The sequence below is a fragment of the Camelus ferus genome, chromosome 8, assembly GCF_009834535.1.
Source record: "Camelus ferus isolate YT-003-E chromosome 8, BCGSAC_Cfer_1.0, whole genome shotgun sequence".
Classification (NCBI taxonomy): Eukaryota; Metazoa; Chordata; class Mammalia; order Artiodactyla; family Camelidae; genus Camelus; species Camelus ferus.
The window spans coordinates 59,802,773-59,818,759 of NC_045703.1; the positions used below are offsets into that span (position 1 = coordinate 59,802,773).

General features: G+C 36.1%; 1 protein-coding gene across 1 annotated transcript in view; it reads right to left on the bottom strand.

Moving 5' to 3' along the window:
- Window positions 1-1,299: 1,299 nt before the first annotated feature.
- Window positions 1,300-15,987, bottom strand: part of KATNA1 (katanin catalytic subunit A1) — a 30,383-nt gene continuing 15,695 nt past the window's right edge. The window contains exons 5-11 of the mRNA XM_006185445.3: window positions 10,600-10,721; window positions 9,597-9,702; window positions 8,563-8,721; window positions 4,087-4,213; window positions 3,449-3,583; window positions 2,827-2,953; window positions 1,300-1,658 (exon numbers count right to left, since the gene is read on the bottom strand). Coding sequence (XP_006185507.1) covers window positions 1,460-1,658; window positions 2,827-2,953; window positions 3,449-3,583; window positions 4,087-4,213; window positions 8,563-8,721; window positions 9,597-9,702; window positions 10,600-10,721 — 975 coding nt within the window. The 3' untranslated portion in view covers window positions 1,300-1,459. The remainder of the gene's footprint in view (window positions 1,659-2,826; window positions 2,954-3,448; window positions 3,584-4,086; window positions 4,214-8,562; window positions 8,722-9,596; window positions 9,703-10,599; window positions 10,722-15,987) is intronic.

The following is a 15,987-nucleotide window of genomic DNA, read 5'->3' on the forward strand; positions in this document are numbered from 1 at the left end:
GTCTGTCAATATCATGGAATTACAACGTGCCTTTGTGCTTGTGGTTCTCAGTATAATCCTATTTACCCTGTAACAGTGCTTGGTCTTTTTTTAACTATTACCCATATTGAAGTATGTTTTACATTGTGATCCATTACATATAGTACTTATCTTTACTCCATGTGATACTTTCTATTGTTTTATTAAAATTTTTTTGATTGATTGCAACTCATCATTTAAAACAAACACATTGTTCAAGAAAGAAATGACTGGTTTTTAAAAACACCTCAGATGTAGGCTAAACAGCCTAATGTGGAGGAAGGATGACAGGCAGTAGAGTGAAGTTTCATTCTGCCTTGCTGTTTTTAATGAGGAATAACAGCCCTGTGTAATGTACTATCTCCATACTATAGACGAATAGTATGCAATTTATAATTTGATCCTAGAGTCACCCAGCTAGTAACACCATATTTTTTATGTACTTCCTTGCTCTCTACATTGCTAGAAATCACCAATTCTAACTCTGTGTGATGACAGCGTCTTATTTCACCCATTAAGCATGGCTTGTAGATTCTAGTGAGGAGAACAGTGTTGTAGGCTTTGCAGTCAGCAAGCAATTCCCATCCTGCCCTCTCGTTACCTGTGAGGCTTAGGACTGTGGCGAGACACTCAGTCTCCTTGAAGCTGTTTTCAGTGGTTGGGATGATACAGTAAGTTTTTTTTTTACAAGTAACAATAAATGGAAATCTTACCTAAAATTTTATACCATTAACCTTTCTTTATTAACTTTTACTTGCACTATCAACTACTACTTTATTCGCACTTTGTATCCATGAGTGATGGGTTCATGAGTTTCATTCAAGTAGAGTGAGCAGCACGGCCTTAAAGGTATCTAGTTGCCTATAGGGCAGCCTCTTACGTAGGCAGAAGGCAGGCAGGCAGGCAAGGCTGTACATAGATGTAATTTTTTTTCCCTTTTAAACACAAAGTAAAATGAAGGGTATTTACAGCTCTCCCAGGAAGAGGAGGGACGCCAGCACACCACCAGGCAGGAAGGAAAGCACGCCGGGTGTGGTTTCATGCATCAGTTGACGACTTGTATAAAGACGTCCTGGAGTTTGCAGTTACCCACTGGCACCTATGGAGCCAGAGCCAGTCTTCCTCACCAGCAGGAACAACGGTCGCAGGCAGTGGGAGAGAAGATGATACCCTCAGAAGTGCTATAAAGACACCTTTTCAAGCTAAGTAATAGTATTTGTGCTGCAATATTTGTCGTCAGTGAAAGAGAAACTGAATAATGTTAAAGTAAAACAAATTTGCTTGTAGCTTTAAAAGTTGCCTTTATTCAGAATCATACTTTTTAAAAAAATCTTACCATTATGAAAGTTTAAAAAAATATAGCGCTTGGTGCAATGAACTACTACATTTAATTATTATTCAAACACTGAATGCAGGTTTCTCACAGTTTACATGTGAGAATTTAGCATGATCCAAACTCAAATATCCATTTCTCGTATCTTTCAATGTCTGCAGCAGACACCGACTTGGAGACCTTTTTTAAAGCCATTTCAAAATCCTCCATGGTGGTAGGCATGTGCATTTCTTCTCTGGAAAGATTTCTGATTTCTTCCGGGGTCAGACCTTCAATCCGCCTTCTCATTGCCATCAAGGATGCATCCCTAGGTTTTACATTTAAAAAACAAAAACAAAAAAACCAGAAAGTGATGTTTTGGTTGAGTAAAAACTCGTAAACAACATTTTTTCCGTGCGTGTGTTATTCTGTTATTACATATACATATGTAGCACTGCACAGAATCTAGTATTGGACCACAGGTCTGTTTTGAGTTGTTTTCTAGCAGTTAAATCTTCCATGATGAAATATGAGTGCTAATCAACTTAAATAATTGACACTAAGCATGAAGCCCAAGAAGAAGTAAAAGGATATAATAAGATAGCAACTGAATTTTACTAAAAGTGTACCATAAATACATAAGCACCATAGAGACAGGAGAGAAACTGTTAGCTAGAAGACTACATATTTTTCTACTACATGTGTAAGAAAAGCTAAATGACTAAGTCAGATGGTCTCTCCTTCCTCCCCCGCCTCCTGTATTAATGCTATTTTTGTTTTTTAAAGAGGAAACTTCAGATTCAACTACCTCTTTCCTTTCACCCAGTTTCATCCTTAATAGCAGCCACTATATATGTGCAAAGGGACAAACACAGCTGTTTCATACACACGTTATCACTAAACCTCACATCAGCCTTGCCTGGTATGCTTACCTGAGAGGTGAGAAAACTAGTGCAGTCAAATACCTCGCTAGTAAGTGTCTGAACTAACACTTAGATTAGGACAAAATTTACTTGAGTCAGCTGGATTAGAGACCATCTCTTCTTTTTACTGCTCTTCCTATCACATTTAGGACATTTTCACTGAAAATGAGATTGTATTCCCCTTTGTCAGGCCAAATCAATCTATTTCAAGTTATACTTCCTCTGTTAACAGTATGTTGAACGAATGTACCAACATTAATTTTTCTAATCCAAGACAATTAATGATTTTCTATTTTATACAAATTGTTCTACCATTAGCTTTTTGAACCTGCAGCTTTTAAATGAACTGATGACACTTCACTGACACGCAAGATACCCAAATAACTTACCAGCACCAGATAACACTAAGTACCAAAACTCGTGTCTGTGACTAGATTATAATGTGGGTCTTCATTCTTCATCCAGACTAGATTATAATGTGGGTCTTCATTCTTCATCCATCTTAATTCAACACAAAACTTCATAATAGAAGTTTATACCCACAAAAACCTATGCTTCCAAAATAATTCATACCTGCACACGTTGGTAATGTCCGCACCTGAATAACCTTCCATGTTTTCTGCTATACTCGCAAGGTCAACATCATCAGCCAATTCCAGCTCACGTAGACTTATTCGTAACAGCTCCTCCCTGCCTTTTGCTAATGGTAGAAACAAATTTTAAAATGTAAGCCTTCAGGAGATGGGTGTAACTCAGTGGTAGAGCTCATGCTTAGCACATAGGAGGTCCTGGGTTCAAGCCCCAGTACTTCCATTTAAAAAAAAGGAAAAAAAGATTTTTTAAAAAATGTAACATAAACAATTTTTTACTTTTCTCAAGTCTACTTCAAAAAGTTGTTTTTCCAATTCTTAGAGCTCATCTGGTTAAAAAATGTAAGAGTTATTCCTCATTTATTTTATTTTTAAAATTTTGATTTTGATTAATTTTAATTTTTGTATTGAAGTATTTCATTGAATTTTAAATTTCCTAGTATCAAGGCTTTAGGCTCTAGATATAGCCAAACTAGTTAATAATAATAAAAGACATCCTACGTTTGCCTTTAAAAGGGAAGTTAAGTAATTAATACCAAATTTTAAAATTTCTATGCAAAACTACCTAAGAGTTAACATGAACTTTCTGACTCAAATGAAGATACCTGATGGTAATGGAATATAGATTCTTTTTTCAAGGCGTCGTCTTAAAGCCTCATCAATATCCCAAGGAAAATTAGTAGCTGCCAGGACCATAACCATTTTGGAAGGGTCATCATTTTCAGAAGCACCTCCAACACCTTAGGGAAGGGTAAGAATACAGTAAAAAGACACAAAATAGATCTCAACTACTGAAAGATTATCAAATATTTCACAACATTAAAAGGCAATGTAATCATCAACCCTCCTTAAGACTTATAAAGCTAACTGGTACATATATGAATTTGTTGTCCAAGAAAAGTGAGTTTTTATAGTGTGCAAAAAATATGACTTAAAATAAATTGAATCAGTTCAGCTTAACTACATAGCAATTAAGAAAATTCTTCAAAACCATACATATCCCTCTCTAAAGCCAATTTATCTCCATTTATTTCGATTTTATGGCTAAAAATAAGATGAGTGTATACGCCAAAGGGTGCCCTGTGAATGAACAGCCATTATTTCTGCTGTCACCACTGTCAGTGTGCCCGATTTACTGCTGTCCACCTCCATGACCTCCTTGCCCCCCCCCCCACTTCGTTGTCTGGAGCTGTGTGGTTAGCACTAGGAGTGGGGCTTAGTCAGTTCACACATAGGCACGTACCATCCATCTGAACCAGCAGCTCGGCTTTCACCCTTCTGCTTGCTTCATGCTCTTCAGAAGTCCCTCTGCGGCTACAAATGGAATCTATCTCATCAATAAATATGGTGGCTGGAGAATAAAATCGAGCCTGAAGGAAGAAACCATGCAACACCACGTTTTTATTTCATCTAAAAATAATCTATAGTTTAGCAATTAGAACATAGCCACACTGCACATCTCTCCCTCTTGTCCTAATTCTGGGGAGAAAGGACAGAATTGGAACAGCTGAAATACAGTTTCTAACATAGAATTATATACTTAAATATTACATGGCAACTCTGTACCATTCAATACTATAACTATTCAATACTATAACTGGCTATATTTATTTATGAGTCGTATAAATACAGGATTATCCTGTCACAACAATGATATGGGTAACAATGGTGGGAAAACATGTACAGATATTGGTAAGTGTTCTAAAGTTCTAGAAAAAAATTTGTTAAATGAATCATTACCTTAAATAAAATCATATAGATTCCCTCTAAGAAATTCTAATTAAATAGCTATTTTTCATTTGGCTGACACAAGCGCAGCTGACCCCTGAACAATGCAGGTTTGAACTGCATAGGTTCACTTATATGTGGATGTTTTTCAACAGTAAATACTACAGTTCTACACAGTCTGCGGCTGGCGGAGTCTGCAGATGCAGACGAACCGTGGATACAGAGGGCTGACTATACGTTATATGTGGATTAACCTCCATGTTGTTGAAGGGTCAGCTGAGTTTTATCCTTCAGAGGACAATCCTTAAGGATATCCTTAACAGTCAATTTATATGGCCTAAGGTTTTTGGTTTTTTTTTTTTAGATAAAATTCATATAACATAGAATTCACCATTTAAACCATTTTAAAGTGTATAATTCAGTATTTAGTATGTTCACAATGTTGTGCAACCATCATCACTATCAAATTCCAGAACATTTACATTGTCCCCTAAAGATAACCTGCACTTCTTTCCTGCTAGCCCTCGGCAATCACTAATCTATTTTCTGTCTCTTGGATTTGCCTAACCTGGACATTTTAAATAAATGGGGTCATACAATATGGGGCCTTCTGTGTCTACCTTCTTTCACTCAGTATGCAACATTCAATGGTCAATATTGTAGCAGATGGAATACTTCATTTCTTTTTATGGCTGAATAATATTCCCTAAGTTTATTTTTGAACATTAAATGCATTTCTTTCTTAAACCAAAGGATGGGGAAAATTATCTATTACGTAATAGATCTAGTCAAGTATTAATCTAGTAAATAGTTGTGTCAGGACTCAATAGTATCACCCTTTTCTAAAAGAAGCATTTTATTACAGTAACTAAAGCTTACTGTTAATAATTTTTAAACAAAATATCCAAACTTATAGAATCATGGCACAAGAAATCTTGAACCTCAATGATGACAAAGATTTCTCAAAACAGCTTAAGTGAACAAACAGCATTTTAAAGGTTTTTCTAAAAATAGAAGTCCACAACAGCAAGGGAACATTAGACTTGAACATGCCAAGTGTACTGGGCCTCTCAATTCTTTGAGCCATGAGGTTACAATCTAGTATCCTCTATGAGGCAATTAACTGGGTTGAAAGCACTGTGCCTCCAAAATATGGATTTAGTTTTAGTCTGCTCACTTAGAAAATCCTCATATTTAAATCTCATTTTCTTTTCTAGTTAAAAATTTGAATTCTAAGTCATCTATCCCCTCTAAAAAGATAATACCATTTTGAGTAAGACATCTTTATTTGGATTTTAGGTATGATGTACAAACATTTTTGTAGTTTCTTTTCAAGAAACAGAGGGGAAGAAAAAAAAACTGGATGGAGGGAAAGAAAGAAAAAAGCAAACATGAAAGAAAATTTGTAAGTGAAATTCTAGCTAGCAACCAGCTACCAAGAGAACCTACATTGACAAAAATTAACTTTCAATCTGTTTGTTGCCACACCAAGCAGAAACGACTAGACTGATTCTTTCCCAGTACTGAGGGTGTGTGGAATGGTCTGACTTAAAGCTGAAGCTGTGTGGCACATGTAAACTGGCTTTGGATGACCTGGGAAGGGGACACTACTTGTTTTTGCCTGCAGGGCACCCCTTCTTCTGGTAAGAGAAACTCTCTTTTTCATTTGTAAATCATCTCTTTCTCATTCTTATTCCACCAAGAGAGCCAACTTTGTTGGAGTCCCAAGGGTATGATTCAGGCCCGGCCAATCAGATCACTCCAAATCTCTAGCCAGAATGAAAGGTCCAGCATGTGATTCAAAAGAGGCCAAATGTTAAATCTCTTGGAACAACCGAGAATTGAAGACTAATTTCTCAGGGATTACCATAAGGAAAACAAAAATTAGGCCTAGGCTTCTGACGGCTATCTTGGTCACCATACGGACCTGCCAATGTCAAGGACAACCCACAGGTAAAAAGAGCCCAAAGCTCAGGGAGAAACAATTCCTGAGGATACTTGAATTGCTGGGTCCTGCTACGCCTGAAACTCTAAAATGCACCTTCTGATCATTTCCAGTTATGTGACCCAATATATTATTCTTTCTGTTTGAATACATTTGATTAGATTTCTGACACTTGAAAATAAAAGTTCTTGACAATACAGCAAAAATTATACAATTAAGTTTTTGTATGCTTTGTTACCAAGTCATATGAAAAACTCTGGACAGATTTTAGTAATATTTAATTGGCTTCATTCAAAATATAGGCCTTGAAGCATGCTCACTTGGAGGGATTCTTGGTGAGGGGCACTCAAGAGAGAGGCAGTTATCTACAGAGAAGTCAAAACCAAGATATAAGAGGCAGTACAATTTTACTCCTTGAGAGAGTCCATATAACATACAGAAAAAAATCAAGATGGTTTCAAATGGGCCATAACCAAAATTCAGAAAGGCAGAAGCTCCAAACTGCAGGCACTGGTTTGTGACTGAGCCACTGCTGAAGTGAGCAACTCAAAGAGCATACTCTAAGTAAGCAAGGATTTTTTAAAAAGATGGTTAAGATTTTCCTAGGCAATACTAGGGAAGCCAGTCAAACATAAGCTGTTTGATAAGCCTTTATAAACCACACTATAAAAAGATACTTAAATTAGCACTCTGTAAGAGCCTTTCCCTCAAAGAAGAAAATGGTCATTTTTCCCAAATATAAAATCCTACGTTAAAAAATATATCAAATAATTTTCAAACAGCAACATTAATACTTATGAGCCCTTATGAGTCAGGCTCTGTGTTAAGCAGTGTACATGTATTAGCTGATTTCACTCTCTGAACACTACAGAGGTAGGTCCTAAATTATTGTCCTCCCCGTGTAGATAAAGCAACTGAGGACTGGGAGGACTGGGAGAGGAATTTTCCCAGTTAACTAGCTAGGAAAGTGACAGAGGTGGGAACTAAACCCAGGCCACCTAACTCTAAGGACTCCACACTTCGCCAGTCTATTTAGCTTACATTTTAAAAAGGCCTAGTTATTCTGGCAATATAATTTTCTTCCCTGAAGCAAATAGCGTGTGAATTTTCCAAATGATCTCAGAGGTTCTCCATTAGACTCCTATTGTGGGGTAGACTATTAATAATCCATGAGAACCTACCAGAATTTGCATCCTGCCTTATAAATTATCGAAGTTCAAGAAGAAAGAAAATGGGAAGTGAAACAGGAAGAAGCTTTTACAGAAAATGGATAACCTGAAATTGTGAGGGGTTTTGTTTGCTTGCTTGTTTTACTCTGAGCCTAGGAAGGAAGATCTGGTATAATATTAGCATGGTCATTTAAGGTTTTATTCACTATGATTAAGAATATAAAGCTTTGTCACTGTCTATATAATATGCATAACTCTGTCCTCATGCATGTAATACACAATTTCTTAAATAAGGTAAGATGGAAATAATCTGTGAAGTGAAAAAGCTGTTGAATTCCATCCAAACACTCAACCAGAACTTGTTGAATTACACTTCTACTGATACTCAGTTGTGTGGTGGGGCAAGAAGGAAAAAAAACTCAATGTACTTAATCCAAAGACTGGGTCATTAAAGTCGGGGTATTTGGTATAGTTAATATATTGGAGGTAATCTAAGCTCCATATCTACTTAAGATTTTCATCTTTTTCTCATGATTGTTATAACACAGCATTTACTATATTATAACCAAGTCTGCTGATTGAAAAAGCATATAATTTCACATTGCTAGAGCCGATCAGTATGTATCACAATGCAGATCCTGTAATGTGAGCACATCCATGAGCTAACAGAGAAAAGCCCGTCCTCCAGAGGAGAGGAGACAAAGAGAAATGCAAGTCATTCATGTTAGTAAAAAAGTTCCGGCTGCAAGGGCACAGGAATCACACTCGGGGCACAAGTCATCCTGCCAGTGATTCTACATGTGTGCTGGAGATAGTTACAACTCACTTTCTCCCCTTTCAGAGGTAAAGAATCATTAGAGTTGTCTCAAACATTCACCATTTCAAACAGAAGACGAACAAGCTTCTCAGACTCTCCTCTGTACTTGGAAGTCAGAGTTGATGAAGAGACATTGAAGAACGTTGTCTTGCATTCCGTAGCTACTGCTTTAGCAAGGAGGGTCTTCCCTGTGCCAGGTGGGCCAACCATCAACACTCCCTGTTGGGAACAGAACAGCATCAACAAAGGATTCACCTGCCATTGTTCTAATTCACAACAATTCCATTAGTAAGGATCAATTTTCAACCAACTTTTAAAAATATTAAGACAAATAAAAGACAAAGGTAAACAGAATACTTTTTCACACATTTACTTTTTCCATTACAAAAGTAAAGTAACAACATAATTAAAAATTTGGAACTAAGAAATAAGAAAAACATAATCAATATAATATTGATATTGTATATCATACCAGATACCATTAGTATCTGGATATATTTCCTGCTGGTCTTTCTGCTCAAATTAGTTTTTTGTTTTTTTTTTTTACATAGTTGTACTCAAAGCATGACTATAACTTTTTATCTTGCTTATCACTTAACATTTCAAGAATCTTTAAAAATAAGTACAGAATTAGCTATTAGCATGTTTTCCAAATCCAAGAGTTTCTGGACAGTCTCTTTTCAAATCAGCACATGACTTTAAAAAAGTAACTCATTAGATGCAGATATGTCTTATTAATTTCTTAAGAACAATTCCAAGAAATACAGATACAAGTTCCGTACCATGACATGTAAAATGAAATATTTTTGCATTAGGTGACTTGTTTATACTTGCAAATGTAAGCTCACTATAAATCTGCTATGTGTCCAATTTTCCAAAGATCACATTGTACCTATTTCTTATTCTGGGAACCACACAACAGTTTTTGGTTTAAGCAAAGTTCTGTGTAACACAACATAGTTTTTAATTTAAAATTTGTTTTACTTAATACTCTATTTTCTCTTCTCACTTCCCACAATACAGACAAACATTGACTTTCTACAGCAATGCATCTGCCATTCGCTTTCACAGTGCTGTAACAGCAGTACACTTACTTTCCATGGTCTCCTAATGCCCTTAAAGAATTCTGGCATCCACATTGGTAAGACCACAGCTTCCTTAAGCAACTTTTTAGCTTCTACTAAATCAGCAATATCATCCCTGAAAGAGAAGATATTTTACCAACAACGTTAGATTATATATTTAATTCTGTGTAGTCATTCTTGAGATTCACTGGAAGCACATGATTTTACATTGCTGACAGAATGCTAAGTTTCTCCCTAGCACTGGTGAGCTAACACAATGTGCTGAGGCCTGCTATGCCAACCAGTATGTGGAAAGAACACAATCTGAATCTTTAATTCCTGGCAGTTCTGATTTTTTACCTGGTGAATGAGAACACAGGTTATAGGCCTACTCTTAAGTACTATCATGCCACCTTCTTTTCTTTTCTTTTCTTTTCTTTTCTTTTCTTTTCTTTTCTTTTCTTTTCTTTCTTTCTTTCTTTCTTTCTTTCTTTCTTTCTTTCTTTCTTTCGTTCTTTCTTTCGTTCTTTCTTTCGTTCTTTCTTTCTTTCTTTCTTTCTTTCTTTCTTTCTTTCTCTTTCTTTCTTTCTTTCTTTCTTTCTTTCTTTCTTTCTTTCTTTCTTTCTTTCTTTCTATCTAACTGGGAGTATATGTGTGTGTGAAATAAAAGCAACATATATTGGATAAACTTACAGATAATATGCATAAGAGTCACCGCTGTTTTACCATTAGAGGATGTCCCAAAAAGATGATAAAATTTTGTGATCCTGTTCCCATTCTGTATATAGGATTTTTTAAATTTAATAAAAAATTTATTTTATTACTACTTATTTCACTAAATTTAAAAATATCAGACAAAAACTGGTACAGCCTGAACCACAGTGAAGTTTTTCATTATGTGTCATGCTCACATTTCATGTACTCTGGGGTTCCATCCTCAAGGATGAGTCTTCAGTGCATGCCCACACTTGCTCCATTTTCTATTTCAAAAAGCATCATCAGTACCCAATTACTTTGTTGTGATATAACTTACCATCGAACATTGGGATTCTGAGAAATTATATCTCTTTCCAAAGCCTCTACTAAGTCTTTGTCATATCCAGTACTATCAAATTTATTTGTCTCTGGTTCTGTAACTGCAGCAGGTGATTTGTTCTACATAAATAGAGAAAAAGGAAAAAACAAGAGCTTTTGATTGACTTAAAAGTTACATTTTGTTTATGTGAATCAAAAACAAAGATTGAACTCAAGTGACATTTTTTCAAAAGCTAATGTAATAGTACAAGTAATAAGGAAAGAATCAAAGACTCTAAGTCGTCCTTCTACATCAACCTCAGAGTTTCATACTCAGTTTTTATTTTTACATAAAAAGTATGGCAATAGTGTTAAAGAAAATAAAAATATTATGCATATGAACTGACAAGAATAAAAAAATTGATTCTGAGATACACTGTGGTTACTAGCGAAAATCAGAAGAGACACCTCAGTCCTTAGATGGATTCCCTCCCAGTTTCTGTGATGACAGCCATTTGGGCTGCAGTTCTCAAGCTGTGCACTAAAGTAACCCACAGCACGATGGCAAACTCACAGGGCACTGCAGGATATTTTTAGTTTTTGAGGGAAACACAGTAACATCTGTTTGAACATTGGGTGAACTTTCAGCTCGAGGTAGTTCAGTTTTTACGTTAAGATTGTTGCGATCTTTTTCTTTTTTTTTCAACTTTTTTTAATTGAGTTATAGTCATTTTACAATGTTGTATCAAATTTCAGTGTAGAGCACAATTTTTCAGTTATACATGAACATACATACATTCACTGTCACATTTTTTTTCGCTGTGAGCTACCACAGGATCTTGTATGTATTTCCCTGTGCTATACAGTATAATCTTGTTTATCTAGTCTACATTTTGAAATCCCAGTCTGTCCCTTCCTACCCCCTGCCCCCACGTTAAGATTGTCACAATCTTTTCAATTGTCACAATTTCTTTCAATGATGCCGTATTTTTGTGAAGCTGGGTTTTTGGCAATTGCTGTGAGAGAAGATACAGTGGGGAAAATCAGTATGGAAGAAGAGTGAGAGTGGAATGCCTGCCTCCAAAGTCTGAGAAAGTGTGCAGTGTCCAACACGTGTTGTTAGGACATAAACAGTTATTTGAACCTAACTTCATAAATGGATAGGTTTCTTTTTGTCCTAGAGCTGCTGTAAAAAAATTACTGAGACACTCATGAATCTAATGAGTCAAGAAAATATAAGAAACTTTGCATCAGTGTAAATGATTATTTATTTAGTCTTAGGTACTAGGACTGGTAAACCATCTTCATTAACATTTTTTTTGCCCATAACATGACAATTTCTTTGTCACTGGTGTGGTCTAAAGTTGTAGTTAAGTCAGTCTAGACGCAGCCAATATTTATGATATTTAGTCTCACACCGGATGACCAAAGAAGCACTCGTCTCACAATTTACATATTCAATATCCAATAGTGACATAAAAATTCAAGGAAGGTATTGTGTAACATTTAAAAGAGGAGGTTATCTCTTATTTATGAAGTTAATCATTCAGAGATATTTATCAAGAACCTATTCTGTGCTAGCAGCCGTGGGGGACAGAAAGAAGACACTGTCCCTGACTACGGAGAACTTACACTGTAAGCCCAGGGAGGCACAAACAGAAGGCACTTTCTAGTTCTCTTTCTTTTCTCCTAGAACACAGTGCTGGGGGAATGTCTGCAGACACAGCAAAACAAATTTAAGCTAGGCAGAAAAGAGAAACAGTTCTATAGTAGGTCTGCCAAGGGGAGCTGGAATGGAATTTCAAATCTTAATATTTTTAAATAGGATTTTTATTTATTTATTTATTTATTCTTAATTTCATAAAAGATTGCTTTTTTTAATTGAAGTATAGTTAGTTTAAACGTTGTGTTGGTTTCTGATGTATAGTGATGTGATTGTTTCTGATGTACAGCACAGTGATTCAGTCATATATATATGACATATATACACATCAGATTTTATTTAATAAGTTGAACTAGTACAACTTCCTTTAGGCACACACAGATTCAATAGGTGAAACTACTAACAACTACCAGGAGAGGAAAGAAAGCAACAGAGAGATGAAAAAGAAGGCAGACTCCTTTTTAGTGCTCAACATAAACTTGAAGATGGGCCAGCTGATCAGGAGATGACTATCTGGGTTTAAACTCAGTTATTTTAAAGGCTGGCAAAGTAAGAAACACAAAATCCAACTTCACTGTCTCAAAAGAGTTAATTAAAAATGACAGCAGGGCTTTCTCTCACAGGAAGATGGAGCAGCCGCGCTCGTCACTGCTCCCTCTGCTAAGGAGAACCAAGACCCTTGGGCATCATACATTATGACAAGATAAGACTTTGAAAGGTACAGGGAACAAGGCAGACCAGAAAGGGAAGTTGGATGGAAGTTGGTGGTGACTTCTCTGGGTTTTCTTTTTCTTTCATATATCCAGACTTGAGGCTGAAGAAGCCAACAACCCAGAAACCACAACATGGGCAAACAAAGAAAGCCCCAACCAAAGCTTGCTTTCTCTAGCCATAAGACCAAGAAGGGGACAGGCTGGCAAACGACATTCTACTCCAGTAAAGCACCACAGAAAAGGCTGTGGCCCAGCCCTAATCAGGCCAGCAAAGGCCAAGTGGGAAGTCTAGATTTCCACACTTGGGAGGCTGTTATGAGGCATCCAAAACCCCCATCAGGGTGGTATCAGAGGCCAAGTAGGGAGCTGGAATTTTCATCCCTGCCAACCAGTAACAAGATCCCCACTCAGTCAGTGGAGACCACAGAGGGAACCTTCCACCCCACCTAGCAGTCACGAGGCACTGAGACTATGTCAGAGGAAGACTAGTAGAGAGACAGTATAAGGCCCCGACCACTTGCCACAGTCTCACTAGAGTTTACACGGAGAGCCTTTACCACAGCTCAGTGGCAGTAAGAAGACATCTCCCACTATTCAGGTGTCAACAGAGGCTGGGGAAGAGGAAGCCTGGGTTTCTACCTTTACCTCGCAAGGATGGCTCCTCCTCCCCCTAACCTTCCCTGCCCGAGCAGTGTCAGCTAAAAGAGTAGGTTTAAATTTAGATCTAGAGTACCATAACACAATACGAAAATGTCCAGGTTTCAACAAAAAAGTCACTTGTCATACCAAGAACCACAATCTCAAATTGAAACTTAAAAAAGCAATCAACAGATGACAAAACTCAGATGACAGGTACTAGGATTTTCTGACAGATTTAAAAGCCACTGTTTGTTTCAACATGTTTGAAACAAACTAAAAAATAGAAAATCTCAGAAAGAATTAGAAAACAACAAATTAACCCATTTCAATACACATTATAACTAAATTTCTGAAAACTAAAGACAAAAAAAAAAAAAAAAAAGGATGTATCTAGAGAAACAATACCTGCCTAAAGGGGAAAATGATTTATATAAAACAGATTTCTCCTGAAAACCAAGAACCCCAGAAGGAAGAGGCAGAAAATTTTTAAAGAGCTGTAAGAAAAGAATTGCCAATCCAGAATCCTCTACCCAGCAAAAATATGCTTCGGAAATGAAAGAGAAATAAAAACATATGTAGATGAAGGAAAAGTGAATTTTGTCACCAGGAAAGAACAACCCAAAAGAAAGATTAAAAGAAGTTCTCTTAACAGAAAAGACACAATAGTTAAGAAGGAATCTTGAAACATCAGGGAGGAGGAATGAACACAGTAAGCAAAATATGGGTAAATACAAAAGGCTTTTTCCTCTTGGGTTTTCTAAGTTATGTTTGACAGTTGAAGCAAAAATTGTAACACAGATGGTGCTCTAAATGAATGTAGAGAAAATACTTGAAACAATTACAAATGGGGAAGGATAAAGAGATATAGAGAGATTCCTGTACTTCACTCAAACTGGCAACATGACAATACCAGTACCACTACAAATTCCATATATATAAAATCTAGAGCAACCACTGAAAAAGCTAATACAGACATATCATCTGCAAATATATCCCTCATTTAGTAGGTGGCCTTTTCATTTTGTTGATAGTTTTCTTTGCTGTGCAAAAGCTTTTCAGTTTGATGTAGTCCTATTTATTTTTGTCTCCCCTGCCTAAAGAAACACAACCAAAAAATACTGCTAAGACCAGTGCCAAAGAAAGTACTACCTATGTTTTCTTCTAGGAGTTTTACGGTTTCAGGTCTTACTTTTTAAGTCTTTAATCCATTTTGACTTTATTTCCATATTTGGTGTTAGCGAGTAGTCTAGTTTGATTCTTTTGCATGGCACTGTCCAGTTTTTCCAGCACCATTTATTGAAGAGGCTGTCTTTTCCCCATTGTATGTTCTTGCCTCCTTTGTCATCAATTAATTGACCATATAAGTAAGCGTTGATTTCTAGGCTCTCTATTCCATTGATCTATGTGTCTGTTTTTGTGCCAGTACCACACTGTTTTGATGACTGTAGCTTTGTAGTATAGTTTGAAATTAGGACGCATGATACCTCTAGCTTTGTTCCTTTTTCTCAAGGTTTTTTGGCTATTCGGGGTCTTTTATGTTTCCATATAAATTTTAAAATTGTTTACTCTAGTTTTGTGAAAAATGTCATTGGTATTTTAATAGGAATTGCATTGAGTTTGTAGATTGTCTTGGATAGTATGGTCATTTTAGCAATATTAATTCTTCTAACCCATGAGCATGTATATCTTTCCATCTATGTTGTCTTCAATTTCTTTCGTAAGTGTCTTTTATCTTACCATATCTTACCTTAGCTCATTTTCTGAGTACAGAACTTTTACCTCCTAAGATAGACTTATCCCTAAGGATTTTACTCTTTTTGATGCAACAGTAAATGAGATTGTTCTGTGCTCGTTTCCTTTTCTCTAGTCATTGTACAGCTACTATTTAGAAGAATAGTAGCTCAACATAGAAAGACTGTCAGAATGCATTGTTTATTGAACAGAACAGGCTACTTTATAATTCTAGTTATTGCTAAAAAAAATCATGCATATAGAAAAGAATTAGAAGCATATTCATGACATTAACAAAACACTGAGTGGATAAGAATGTGAGTCTGAATTTTCTTTTATTTGTTCTATTTTCTAATGAGAATGTAATAAAAGATTTTAAGTTGGAAAAAAATCTATTCATCCTTTATGACTTAATGGTTTTATCTCTTCCATAAAGCTTTCTGAGTACCACATTCCCCTTGCAAGAATTCTGCTATGTTTAGTCACTAGCTGCCATCACTGTTTAGCATCTAATTGTTCTATAATTGTTTGAAATATATTAGTCTGGTCTCCCCAGATATAAGTTTCTCAACACTGGGCATATATTTTCAACAAAGACACAGTGGCTGATTTAGTTAGAAAAAACCTATTCTATACATCTGTTCTTTGCTACTCAACTCTT